The following is a 12,476-nucleotide window of genomic DNA, read 5'->3' as shown; positions in this document are numbered from 1 at the left end:
GTCAGAACTGAAAGAGTGGAGGATCGGTTTTAATTTACATCACTTGAGTAATTTTTATTAAAAAAAAGAAAAAAAATGGCAGCTAGACACCTCCTTTAAGTGTTTATTATACTTGTTGTCTTTGACTATGTACTTAAAGACATATTCCCAGAATTGAAAGTCGTCAGCTATCCATTATGTTTGGCACTTGGGTTTCCTGATGATCCAGAAAATCTTGAATGGAGCAGAAATGCGCATTTTTGGACCTCGGCTACATTAATTGTATATGGGACTGACGAAAACCGTCGGGCGCTGTACTCTGCTTTCAATTCCTATGCAGAGGCCGAGGGTGCGCATCTCCACTCCGTCCATAATGAGACGCTGCAGAGGATGACCCAGGACCCTGGAATCACTGGATACTCAGAAATCAGGCACTTTTAATTCCAGGAATACCTCTTTAAAAGGGAAAGACGTGCAAAATAATTAGCAGAAAACCAGCAGGATACGGACCTGACGCAGCCGGTCCAGGGTGAGGATGTTCTCTACGGCCAGTACACTGCGTAAATACTTCTCGATGTAAGTGGAGTTGTCGCAGTCCACGTCGGCAGCCATTCTGGCCAGGGCCTCCCGGTCCTCTGCTCCTTGAGAGTCCTGGAGGTACAGAGGTATAGGCGGTCATTCCAAATGTATACAGACAAGAAGACACATTTTTATCAGATGAAAAAGTTAATACAACGCTATCAAAATGTGTATGGAGCTGCAATAATGATAATGCAGAATGGCGCCACGACTCCCTATGGTTTCTCTCTGCGCTGTCATACGTGGCGACATCACACATTGTATATGTGCACTCAGCAGATGAAGATGTGCGCTCCGTAGCGGAGATTCCTCCAGCGCAGGGAACTGCGGGACTTATCGACCGTCTGGATCAATGTGAATCTGTATTCTGTACGGTGATCATCAAACGGCCTTTGTTGGGGAAATGACGGCGTAACCTTTGCAAAAGTAACAGTGTCTGAAAGCACGAGGTGGAGGGGGGAAGCGAGCGACCGCGCGGCCTCCGAACACCGCAATTAAGACACTTTGGAGGGGGATCGACCCTCGGGAGACACCGACCAAACGTGAGCGCGGAGGGAGCTCTAATTATTGAGATCATCAAACGTAACCTCTGATAATTACCCAGATCTAAGAGGACGACAATGAGAAGAGCGGCACATATGTTCAACCAGTCCCTAAACGCTAATGTGTCCCAGTACATGACATAGGTACAGACCCAGCACTGACCACTTAGCTATAGATAAAGCCATCACCTCATCTCTTCATGAGAATTATGTCATCTCTCCCCGAGAATAATGTAGGAACAGATAGTACTGCCTCCTGGTCTTTAACAGCAAATGATGTAAGCACAGACACCGCTGACTTCCAGTCTCTCCCTGCACATGATGTAGGTATAGATAACATTGTCACCTCATCTCTCCCTGAGAATAATGTAGGAACAGATGGTACTGCCTCCTGGTCTTTACCCGTGAATGATGTAAGCACAGACAGCTCTGAATTCTGGTCTCTCCCCCTTTACATGTCCCCTCATCTCTCCCTGAGAATAATGTAGGAACAGATGGTACTGCCTCCTGGTCTTTACCTGTAAATTATGTAAGCACAGACAGCTCTGAATTCTGGTCTCTCCCCCTTAACATGACATAGGTATAGATAAAGATGTCCCCTCATCTCTCCCTGAGAATAATGTAGGAACAGATAGTACTGCCTCCTGGTCTTTACCCGTAAATTATGTAAGCACCGACAGCTCTGATTTCTGGTCTCTCCCTTTACATGACGTAGGTAATAATAATAATAATAATAATGCTGTAACCTCATCTCTCCCTGAGAATAATGTAGGAACAGAGAGTACTGCTTCCTTGTCTTTACCTGTAAATGATGTAAGCACAGACAGCACTGTCTTCTAGTCTCTCCCTGTACATGATGTAAGTATAGATAACATTGTCATCTCATTTCTCCCTGAGAATAATGTAGGAACAGATAATACCGCCTCCTTGTCTTTACCTGTAAATGATGTAAGCACAGAAAGCACTGACTTCTGGTCTCTCCCTTTACATGACGTAGGTATAAATAATGCCGTAACCTCATCTCTCTCTGAGAATAACGTAGGAACAGATAGTACTGCCTCCTGGTCTTTACCCATAAATGATATACACACAGACTGCAGTGAATTCTCGTCTCTGCCTGTACATGATGTAGGAATAAATAAAGCTTAATTTCTCCCTGAGAATAACGTAGGAACAGATAGTACTACATCCTTGTCTTTAACTGTGATTCAACACAGACTTTGCTGCTACAATGTCACTCACTACAATGATGTAGGTAAAGATATTATTTCCTGGCCTGAGTATAAAGAGGTCCCTGTCCTGTCAAAAAGATGCAGGTATAAATAAAACGGTCTCATTTCCTATCACTGTAAATGATCTAGGCACAGACAGTACTGCCTGCCTTACTCTGTAAATAACTTGGCTACAGATGGTAGAGCCTTTATATCTCTCTTTATATTATGTAGACACAACACTGCTTCCCAGTCAAATATAAATAAAGCAGGGAGTACGGCTTTCTTAATTTCCTATAAATGATGTAGGCACAGATAGTGCCAATTCCTATTATTCTCTAAACATGATGTGCTAACAGACAATAATGCCTTAATACTGTAGATGTCTATAAACTATCTACGTACAAGTAAAACGGCTTCTCTGTTTGCCCCTTGAAATGATGTAGGTACGGTTACTACTGCCTCCTTCTCATTGTAAATTATGTAGGTACAGAAAGTATTGCCTCCTTGTTTCTGACTGTAAATTATGTAGGTACAGATAGCATGGCCTATTTGTTTCTCTCTGGAAATGACAAAGGTACAGATACTACTACCAACTTGTTAATGATGAGGCACAGATAGTACTGCCTTAATACACTTTTTTCTACACCTGATAGTAGCTCTCGGTTGGGTAGTGTAAGTGGTCATCTTGGAGGCACATATGTTTTTTTTTTATATTGTCTACATGTACGCACTTTATAATGGAGTAACTGGAGTCCTATGGACCCAGGTGCAAAATTTGGACCCGAGTCCCCACCAGCATATTGGTTATTTTCATGGGCCCCTGTAACATTTTAGATCCTAAACATAGATAAAATATAAACTTCTAAAAAAAATAAAGGGAACACTTAAACAACACAATGTAAGTCCAAATCACTAGCACTTCTGTGAAATCAACCTGTCCAGTCATAAAGCTAAACTGATTGTCAACCAATTTCTCCTGCTGTTGTGCAAATGGAACAGACAACAGGTAGAAAGGATAGGCAATTAACAAGACAGCACCTATAAAGGAGTGGTTCTCCAGTGGGTGACCACAGACCATTTCTCTGTTCTCATCCTTTTGGGCTGTTTTGGTCACGTTTGCATTTTGTCATTGCTCTCACCAATAGAGGTACAGTAGCATAAGGCGGTGTCTACAACCCACAGAAATGGCTCAGGTAGTACAGCTCATCCGGGATGGCACATCAATGCGAGCTGTGGCAAGAAGGGTAGCTGTGTGTGTCAGCAAAGCGTCCAGAGCATGGAGCAGATACCAGGAGGCAGGCCAGTACACCAGGAGACGTGGAGGGGGCCGTAGGAGGGCAACAACCCAGCAGCAGGACCGCTACTTCCTCTTTTCTGCAAGGAGGAACAGGAGGAGCACTGCCAGAAATCAAATGCAGGCCACTAACAACCAAGTGTCTGCTCAAACTGGCAGAAACAGACTCCATGTGGGTGGTATGAGGGTCCGACGTCCACAAGTGGGTGTTGTGCTTACAGCACAACACCGTGGAGGGCGATTGGCAGATTCGACACTGGCGCTCCATGCTCTTCACAGATGAAAGCAGGATCACACTGAGCACATGTGACAGACGTGACAGAGTCTGGAGAGGCTGCGGGGAACATTCTTCAGCATGACCGGTTTGGCAGTGGGTCAGTAATGGTGTTGGGTGGCACTTCTTTGGAGGGCCGCACAGGCCGCTATGTGCTCGCCAGAGGTACCCTGACTGCCATTATGTACCGAGATGAGATCCTCATCCCCTTGTGAGACCATATGCTGGTGCGGTTGGCCCTGGGTTCCTCCTATTGCAGGACAATGCCAGACCTCATGTGGCTGGAGTGTCAGCAGTTCCTGCAAGATGAAGGATTGAAGCTATGGACTGGCCCGCCCGTTCCCCAGACCTGAATCCGATTGAGCACATCTGGGACATCATGTCTCACTCCATCCACCAACATCACGTTGCACCACAGACTGTCCAGGAGTTGAGTGATGCTTTAGTCTAGGTCTGGGAGGAGATCCCTCAGGAGACCATCCGCATCCTCATCAGGAGCATGCCCAGGCGTTGTAGGGAGGTCATACAGGCACGTGGAGGCCACACACACTACTGAGCATCATTTCCTGTCATGAGGCATTTCCACTGAAGTTGGATCAGCCTGTAATTGGATTTTCCACATTGATTTTGAGCATCATTCCAACTCCAGAAATCCATGGGATATTAATTTTGATTTACATTGATCATTGTTATATTTTATTGTTCTCAGCACATTCCACTATGTAATGAATAAAGATTTGCAACTGGAATATTTCATTCAGTGATATCTAGGATGTGGGATTTTAGTGTTCCCTTTATCTTTTTGAGCAGTTTATATCCCTATAAAGTATTTAAGCTCAAATAATACTGCTTCCCCGTTTTTCACTTAAATGATGTAGGTACAGATAGTACTGCCTCCTTGTTTCTGACTGTAAATGATGTAGGTTCGGTTAGCACTGCCTCCTTGTTCCTCACTGTAAATGATATAGGTTGAGATATTACTGCCTTCCCTGTAAATGATATAGGTACATTTAGCACTGCCTCTGATTCCAAATGTAAATTATATTGGTACAGATAGTACTGCCTCTTTGGTTTCTCACTGTAAAAGATGTAAGTACAGATACTACTGCCCCCTTGATAATGATGAGGCACAGACAGTACTGCCTTAATATATCCCTATAAAGTTTGTAAGCACAGATAATTCTACTTCTCTGTATTTCACTTGAAATTATGTAGGCACAGATAGTACTGCCTGCTTGTTTCTCACTGTAAATCTTGGTACAGATACTACCTCTTCACTATACAGTGCCCACTGTACATTATTTATCAGATTTATCCTAATTTTACTTTTTCTTTTATAGTTCTGCATAAAATTAATTTGCCTTCTCCGTGTATAGAAGGTTTATTATTTAGACTTATTGGAATTGTTACCTCCGGAATATTGGAGACGATCTCGACAGTGACGCCGCAACTTGTAATATTACTTCTTGATGACATTCTCCTTAGAAAATTTTGAGCAAATCCCTAGACAGAAAAAAAAAAGAAATGTCTAAAGAAAGTAAAAAAAAAAAAAAAAAAAACAGATCTGGGTGTTCATCACATTGTGAGGAGACCCTCAATATGGGAGCTCATAACAAGTAGTGCGCGCAGTCACCTGGCGGCTGTAGACGTTAACACAGATGCGCTTGCGCAGAACCAGCTGCATCTCGGCAGGATGACTGAGCTGAACCGTTACTCTGACGATAAGGAAAACCCGCTCATCCGCTGATGATCCTTTACTGAGATGGGGGCTGTTGTGCACCGTGCAGTCCCACGAGGCTTCAGCCTTCACCTGTAACCAAGCATTTCTTAAAGGGGTTGTACAGGTGGGAAAAGCCATTTATATATACCCAATCAGATTCTCCTCCAGCAGAATAGTGAGTGCAGCTCTGAAGTAAAATACAGGATGTAACTCAGGATCAGTAATGTAATGTATGTACACAGTGACTGCACCAGCAGAATAGTGAGCGCAGCTCTGGAGTATAATACAGGATGTAACTCCGGATCAGTAATGTAATGTATGTACACAGTGACTGCACCAGCAGAATAGTGAGTGCAGCTCTGGAGTATAAATACAGGATGTAACTCAGGATCAGTAATGTAATGTATGTACACAGTGACTGCACCAGCAGAATAGTGAGTGCAGCTCTGGGGTATAATACAGGATGTAACTCAGGATCAGTAATGTAATGTATGTACACAGTGACTGCACCAGCAGAATAGTGAGTGCAGCTCTGGAGTATAATACAGGATGTAACTCAGGATCAGTAATGTATGTACACAGTGACTGCACCAGCAGAATAGTGAGTGCAGCTCTGGAGTATAATACAGGATGTAACTCAGGATCAGTAATGTAATGTATGTACACAGTGACTGCACCAGCAGAATAGTGAGTGCAGCTCTGGGGTATAATACAGGAGGTAACTCAGGATCAGTAATGTAATGTATGTACACAGTGACTGCACCAGCAGAATAGTGAGCGCTGCTCTGGGGTAGAATACAGGATGTAACTCAGGATCAGTAATGTAATGTATGTACACAGTGACTACACCAGCAGAATAGTGAGTGCAGCTCTGGGGTATAATACAGGATGTAACTCAGGATCAGTAATGTAATGTATGTACACAGTGACTGCACCAGCAGAATAGTGAGAGCAGCTCTGGAGTATAATACAGGAGGTAACTCAGGATCAGTAATGTAATGTATGTACACAGTGACTGCACCAGCAGAATAGTGAGCGCAGCTCTGGAGTATAATACAGGAGGTAACTCGGGATCAGTAATGTAATGTATGTACACAGTGACTGCACCAGCAGAATAGTGAGTGCAGCTCTGGAGAATAATACAGGAGGTAACTCAGGATCAGTAATGTAATGTATGTACACAGTGACTGCACCAGCAGAATAGTGAGTTCAGCTCTGCAGTAAAATACAGGAGGTAACTCAGGATCAGTAATGTAATGTATGTACACAGTGACTGCACCAGCAGAATAGTGAGTGCAGCTCTGGAGTATAATACAGGATGTAACTCAGGATCAGTAATGTAATGTATGTACACAGTGACTGCACCAGCAGAATAGTGAGTGCAGCTCTGGAGAATAATACAGGAGGTAACTCAGGATCAGTAATGTAATGTATGTACACAGTGACTGCACCAGCAGAATAGTGAGTTCAGCTCTGCAGTAAAATACAGGAGGTAACTCAGGATCAGTAATGTAATGTATGTACACAGTGACTGCACCAGCAGAATAGGGAGTGCAGCTCTGGGGTATAATACAGGATGTAACTCAGGATCAGTAATGTAATGTATGTACACAGTGACTGCACCAGCAGAATAGTGAGTGCAGCTCTGGGGTATAATACAGGATGTAACTCCGGATCAGTAATGTAATGTATGTACACAGTGACTGCACCAGCAGAATAGTGAGTGCAGCTCTGGGGTATAATACAGGATGTAACTCCGGATCAGTAATGTAATGTATGTACACAGTGACTGCACCAGCAGAATAGTGAGTGCAGCTCTGGAGTATAATACAGGATGTAACTCAGGATCAGTAATGTAATGTATGTGCACAGTGACTGCACCAGCAGAATAGTGAGTGCAGCTCTGGAGAATAATACAGGAGGTAACTCAGGATCTGTACATAGATTTTGCTGACAGATGTAGAGACAATTAATGAGTAGTACATACCTCAGCCTCGTGATGTTTGACAATCTGTAGGTCAAAGAACTCGTCCTCCTCTTCAGCCGTCAGTGTTGCGTCCCACCCGGCTGCCTCTGGCTCATCCAAATTGTCCTGGGAGCTGAAATCGTCCGCTGCAAGAAATCCAGGGGTAAAGCAAATACACCAGGTGGGTTCAGTGTGATAGCACTGGTTACCAGACAAGCTGCTCCCAGCAGAACGAGCCCTGCACTCACGCACCATTGAGATCCAGGAAAATAACAGGTATATGAGTTTCCATTCCCGACACTGGAGTCCTGAAAGAAAGAAAAACACAAGTCGTAAATGGATGACTCCATAACTACCCCTGAAACTAAAGCAATGTATGACTACGCAAGCTGTGTCCTCCTGAAGTCGAGGCTGGTAGGCAACTGTCATAGCCAGCCACCCAGCTTTCCAAGAGTCCTGAATGATAAGTAGTGATGTGGCACCAAGGGATGTATCACTGTAAAACTGAGCACGCTTTGCTATTGCCAAGTCCGGTAAAGTTGGGTGCCGGCCCTACTTTTGCTACAATTCTGTCTAGCAACATTAGCCCTTATGGAGCCCTTTAAAAGCTATGAAGATGAACAATTAACCATGTTGTGTGCCACTCAGCTTTCCAAGAGAACTGAACGGTAAGTCTGCCCAATAAGTCAGAGACATAGGAGCAGGGGATGTAAAACACCATAACTGAGAAAACTGGGAAAGCTGGATGACAAACCGGAGTAGCTGTCCTAGCCAGCATCTTAGGTGCCACTCAGCTTTCCAAGACTCCTGAAAAGCCAGTCTGTAAAGAAAGGAAAGTGATATAAGAACAGGAAAGATATTAAGGAGTCTGGAAAAACTGGGTGACCACTTTTATACAGCTATAGTAGTGTCTATAATGGGTGCTACCCTGCTTTTCCAGAGTCCAGAATGACATGATTGCCTGGAAATGCAGTAACATGGGAGGTTAAACTGGGAATTGGGATTAAAACAGCAATTCTGTCCATATTGGTTGTCTCCCGGACTGGTGACGCTCCCCGACGTGAGCCCTGCGGACCGCCGAGCGAGGAGACTCGAGTGCTGTTTCGACATCTTTTCCCCTTGTAATTATTACGTCCCGCTAATTGATTCGGGATGTCAGCGATGGACGGGTTTATTGCCACTAAATTGTGCGTAACATTACTCACCTCCTCTGTCCTTTCACGTATAATTAATGACGAGGTTTCCGTGTGGGTTTTAATTTGCTGTCTCTTAATGCCTGGAAAATTACAGAGGGCCGACTGAAAGGAAGCAGGCGTTTAATACGGGAGAGACGCCGCGGCCAGACAACGCCGCTTTATCACCGCTTCCTTCTAAAGTGAGGCGCGAGCGCGATAATTAACCCAGGAGTGCGATAAGTGCACGGATACTTAATGGTGATTTATACCAATCACAAGGTCGGAGGGATTTTCAGCAAGAGCAAAATATTGCAGGACGGCGAGATCAGTAACCTGGGGGCAGACGGAAAACGCTGAGCCCTGACCCATGGGGTCCTCCCGATCTCAACACATCCAACAACCATACAACGAAGACCCCCTGTGCCAGAATGGAGGGATGAAGTTGGAGGACTGAGCCCTGACCATGGGGTCCTCCCGATTTCAACACATCCAACAACCATACAACGAAGACCCCCTGTGCCAGAATGGAGGGATGAAGCTGGAGAACTGAGCCCTGACCATGGGGTCCTCCTGATCTCAACCCATCCAACAACCATACAACGAAGACCCCCTGTGCCATTATGGAGGGATGGAGCTGGAGGACTGAGCCCTGACCATGGGGTCCTCCCGATCTCAACACATCCAACAACCATACAACGAAGACCCCCTGTGCCAGAATGGAGGGATGAAGCTGGAGAACTGAGCCCTGACCATAGGGTCCTCCTGATCTCAACCCATCCAACAACCATACAACGAAGACCCCCTGTGCCATTATGGAGGGATGGAGCTGGAGGACTGAGCCCTGACCATGGGGTCCTCCCGATCTCAACACATCCAACAACCATACAACGAAGACCCCCTGTGCCAGAATGGAGGGATGAAGCTGGAGAACTGAGCCCTGACCATAGGGTCCTCCCGATTTCAACCAATCCAGCAACCCTACAACGAAGACCCCCTGTGTCAGAATGGAGGGATGAAGTTGGAGGACTGAGCCCTGACCATGGGGTCCTCCTGATCTCAACCCATCCAACAACCATACAACGAAGACCCCCTGTGCCAGAATGGAGGGATGGAGCTGGAGGACTGAGCCCTGACCATAGGGTCCTCCCGTTCCCAACCAATCCAGCAACCCTACAAAGACGACCCCCTGTGCCAGAATGGAGGGATGAAGCTGGAGAACTGAGCCCTGACCATGGGGTCCTCCCGTTCCCAACCAATCCAGCAACCCTACAAAGACGACCCCCTGTGCCAGAATGGAGGGATGGAGCTGGAGGACTGAGCCCTGACCATGGGGTCCTCCCGATCTCAACCCATCCAACAACCATACAACGAAGACCCCCTGTGCCAGAATGGAGGGATGGAGCTGGAGAACTGAGCCTTGACCATGGGGTCCTCCCATTCCCAGCCAATCCAGCAACCCTACAAAGAAGACCCCCTGTGCCAGAATGGAGGGATGAAGCTGGAGAACTGAGCCCTGACCATGGGGTCCTCCCGATCTCAACCCATCCAACAACCATACAACGAAGACCCCCTGTGCCAGAATGGAGGGATGGAGCTGGAGGACTGAGCCCTGACCATGGGGTCCTCCCGATCTCAACCCATCCAACAACCATACAACGAAGACCCCCTGTGCCAGAAAGGAGGGATGAAGCTGGAGAACTGAGCCCTGACCATGGGGTCCTCCCGATCTCAACTAATCCAGCAACCATACAACGAAGACCCCCTGTGCCAGAATGGAGGGATGAAGCTGGAGAACTGAGCCCTGACCATGGGGTCCTCCCGATCTCAACCAATCCAGTAACCATACAACGAAGACCCCCTGTGTCAGAATGGAGGGATGGAGCTGGAGAACTGAGCCCTGACCATGGGGTCCTCCCGATCTCAACCAATCCAGCAACCATACAACGAAGACCCCCTGTGCCAGAATGGAGGGATGAAGCTGGAGGACCGAGCCCTGACCATGGGGTCCTCCCGATCTCAACCAATCCAGCAACCATACAACGAAGACCCCCTGTGCCAGAATGGAGGACCGAGCCCTGACCATGGGGTCCTCCCGTTCCCAACCAATCCAGCAACCCTACAACGAAGACCCCCGTGCCAGAATGGAGGACTGAGCCCTGACCATGGGGTCCTCCCATTCCCAACCAATCCAGCAACCCTACAACAAAGAGCCCCTGTGCCAGAATGGAGGGATGGAGCTGGAGGACTGAGCCCTCACCATGGAGTCCTCACGTTCTCAACCAATCCAGTAACCCTACAACGAAGACCCCCTGCTGAGGACCCTTATGTCTGTGCCAGAATGGAGAGATGAAGCTGGAGGACTGAGCCCCATCATATTTTAAATGGACGACCATATGACTGACCAGCATGTTATACTACATTTCACCTGTAGCGGCCGCTGCAGGGAAATTGTACGGCTGCTGCATCCTTCCCTCCAGCGATCATTGGGGATTTATGAAGCCAGGTCAGCGTCAATATAAAAATGAATTGTCAACACAAAAGACCAGACGATGGAGACGATAACCAGACAATTGGAAAAACTGTACCAAAGGAAGTTCAAGAAATGGGATTTCATGGCCGAGCAATTGCATGCAGCCGTACATCACCAAGCACAATGCTGAGTGTCAGATGGAGTGGTGTAAAGCCGCCACCACTGGACTCTAGAGGAGACGTGTTCTGTGCAGTGATAGGTCACACTTCTCCATCTGCGTCTGATGGAGGAGTCTGGGTTTGGTGATTCCAGGAGGACGTTACCCCCATTGTGCACGCTGTACAGATGATGGAGGAGGATAATACTATGGGCTTGTTATCAGGGGTCGGCATTGGGCCCTTCACTTCAGTGTTAGGAAATCTTAATCTTCAGTACAAGACATTGTTGACAATTGTTGCTTCAGCTTTGTGGGAACAGTTTGGGGAAGACCCTTATCTGTCCACCATGACTGTGCCCAGTGCACAAGGTCCATACAGACATGGAGGGGAAAGAACACAGAGCCAGGACCCCCAACCTCATCCAGCACATATAATTGTGAGACTGGCCTTCCCCAACATCAGGGTCTGACCCCATAAAAGCTCTTCTGGATGAAGGTGCAAAAATTTTGAACATTTTGTAGAAATCCTTCCCAGAAGAGCAGGAGGGGTGACTCCGTATTAATGTACATAGGTGTAGGATGGGAGGTCAGAGAAGCTTCAGGAGGCAATATGTGGAGGGGGCACATACTTATATTGTGTATACCCCTGAGCTGGACTGGTAAATGGCTTCTGCAGATCAAACTGGACACAGCCCATGACTATAGTTTGTGTAAGATCTGCACCAGGCGCTGCACCGGATCACGCTTTCCTGGAGTGTCCCTGTAAGTATTAAGTGTATCAGGCTCCATTAAGCATTGATTCTATCGTACTCCTCCCTCCCTATACGAAGGATGTAAGGACAGCTATGTTGGAGGTGATCAATGAGGGGTGTACATATTTAGCGCTGGGTCACTGTTCTCACCAATTAGCCGGTGCCCCAGGAATACCGCTGCCCGCAGAAGGCACCAGGACGGAGTTCCTCTCCTCAGTCAGAGTCAGCCTCATCTCCAGGAGCTGCGCTTCACGTTCTGAATCATCTTCGGTCTTATCTATGGAGAACAGGAAATTATCACAAGACACTACCAAATTACACGATGGAGCCATGGAGTAAATGTGGGGGTGCCAC

The 12,476-nt window shown here is 46.7% G+C and overlaps 1 protein-coding gene across 2 annotated transcripts in view; it reads right to left on the bottom strand.

The window, feature by feature from the left end:
* Nucleotides 1-12,476, bottom strand: part of KIF13B (kinesin family member 13B) — a 158,273-nt gene that overhangs the window by 39,305 nt on the left and 106,492 nt on the right. For both annotated transcript variants that reach the window (XM_077291730.1, XM_077291729.1), the window contains exons 28-33: nt 12,273-12,399; nt 7,821-7,876; nt 7,590-7,714; nt 5,516-5,692; nt 5,293-5,385; nt 490-630 (exon numbers count right to left, since the gene is read on the bottom strand). In XM_077291730.1, the coding sequence (XP_077147845.1) occupies nt 490-630; nt 5,293-5,385; nt 5,516-5,692; nt 7,590-7,714; nt 7,821-7,876; nt 12,273-12,399 (719 nt within the window). The remainder of the gene's footprint in view (nt 1-489; nt 631-5,292; nt 5,386-5,515; nt 5,693-7,589; nt 7,715-7,820; nt 7,877-12,272; nt 12,400-12,476) is intronic.

The sequence above is a fragment of the Ranitomeya variabilis genome, chromosome 2 (genome assembly GCF_051348905.1).
Source record: "Ranitomeya variabilis isolate aRanVar5 chromosome 2, aRanVar5.hap1, whole genome shotgun sequence".
Lineage (NCBI taxonomy): Eukaryota > Metazoa > Chordata > Amphibia > Anura > Dendrobatidae > Ranitomeya > Ranitomeya variabilis.
Note: the sequence above shows the minus strand (reverse complement) of the source record. Positions and strands in the feature narration are given on the sequence as shown.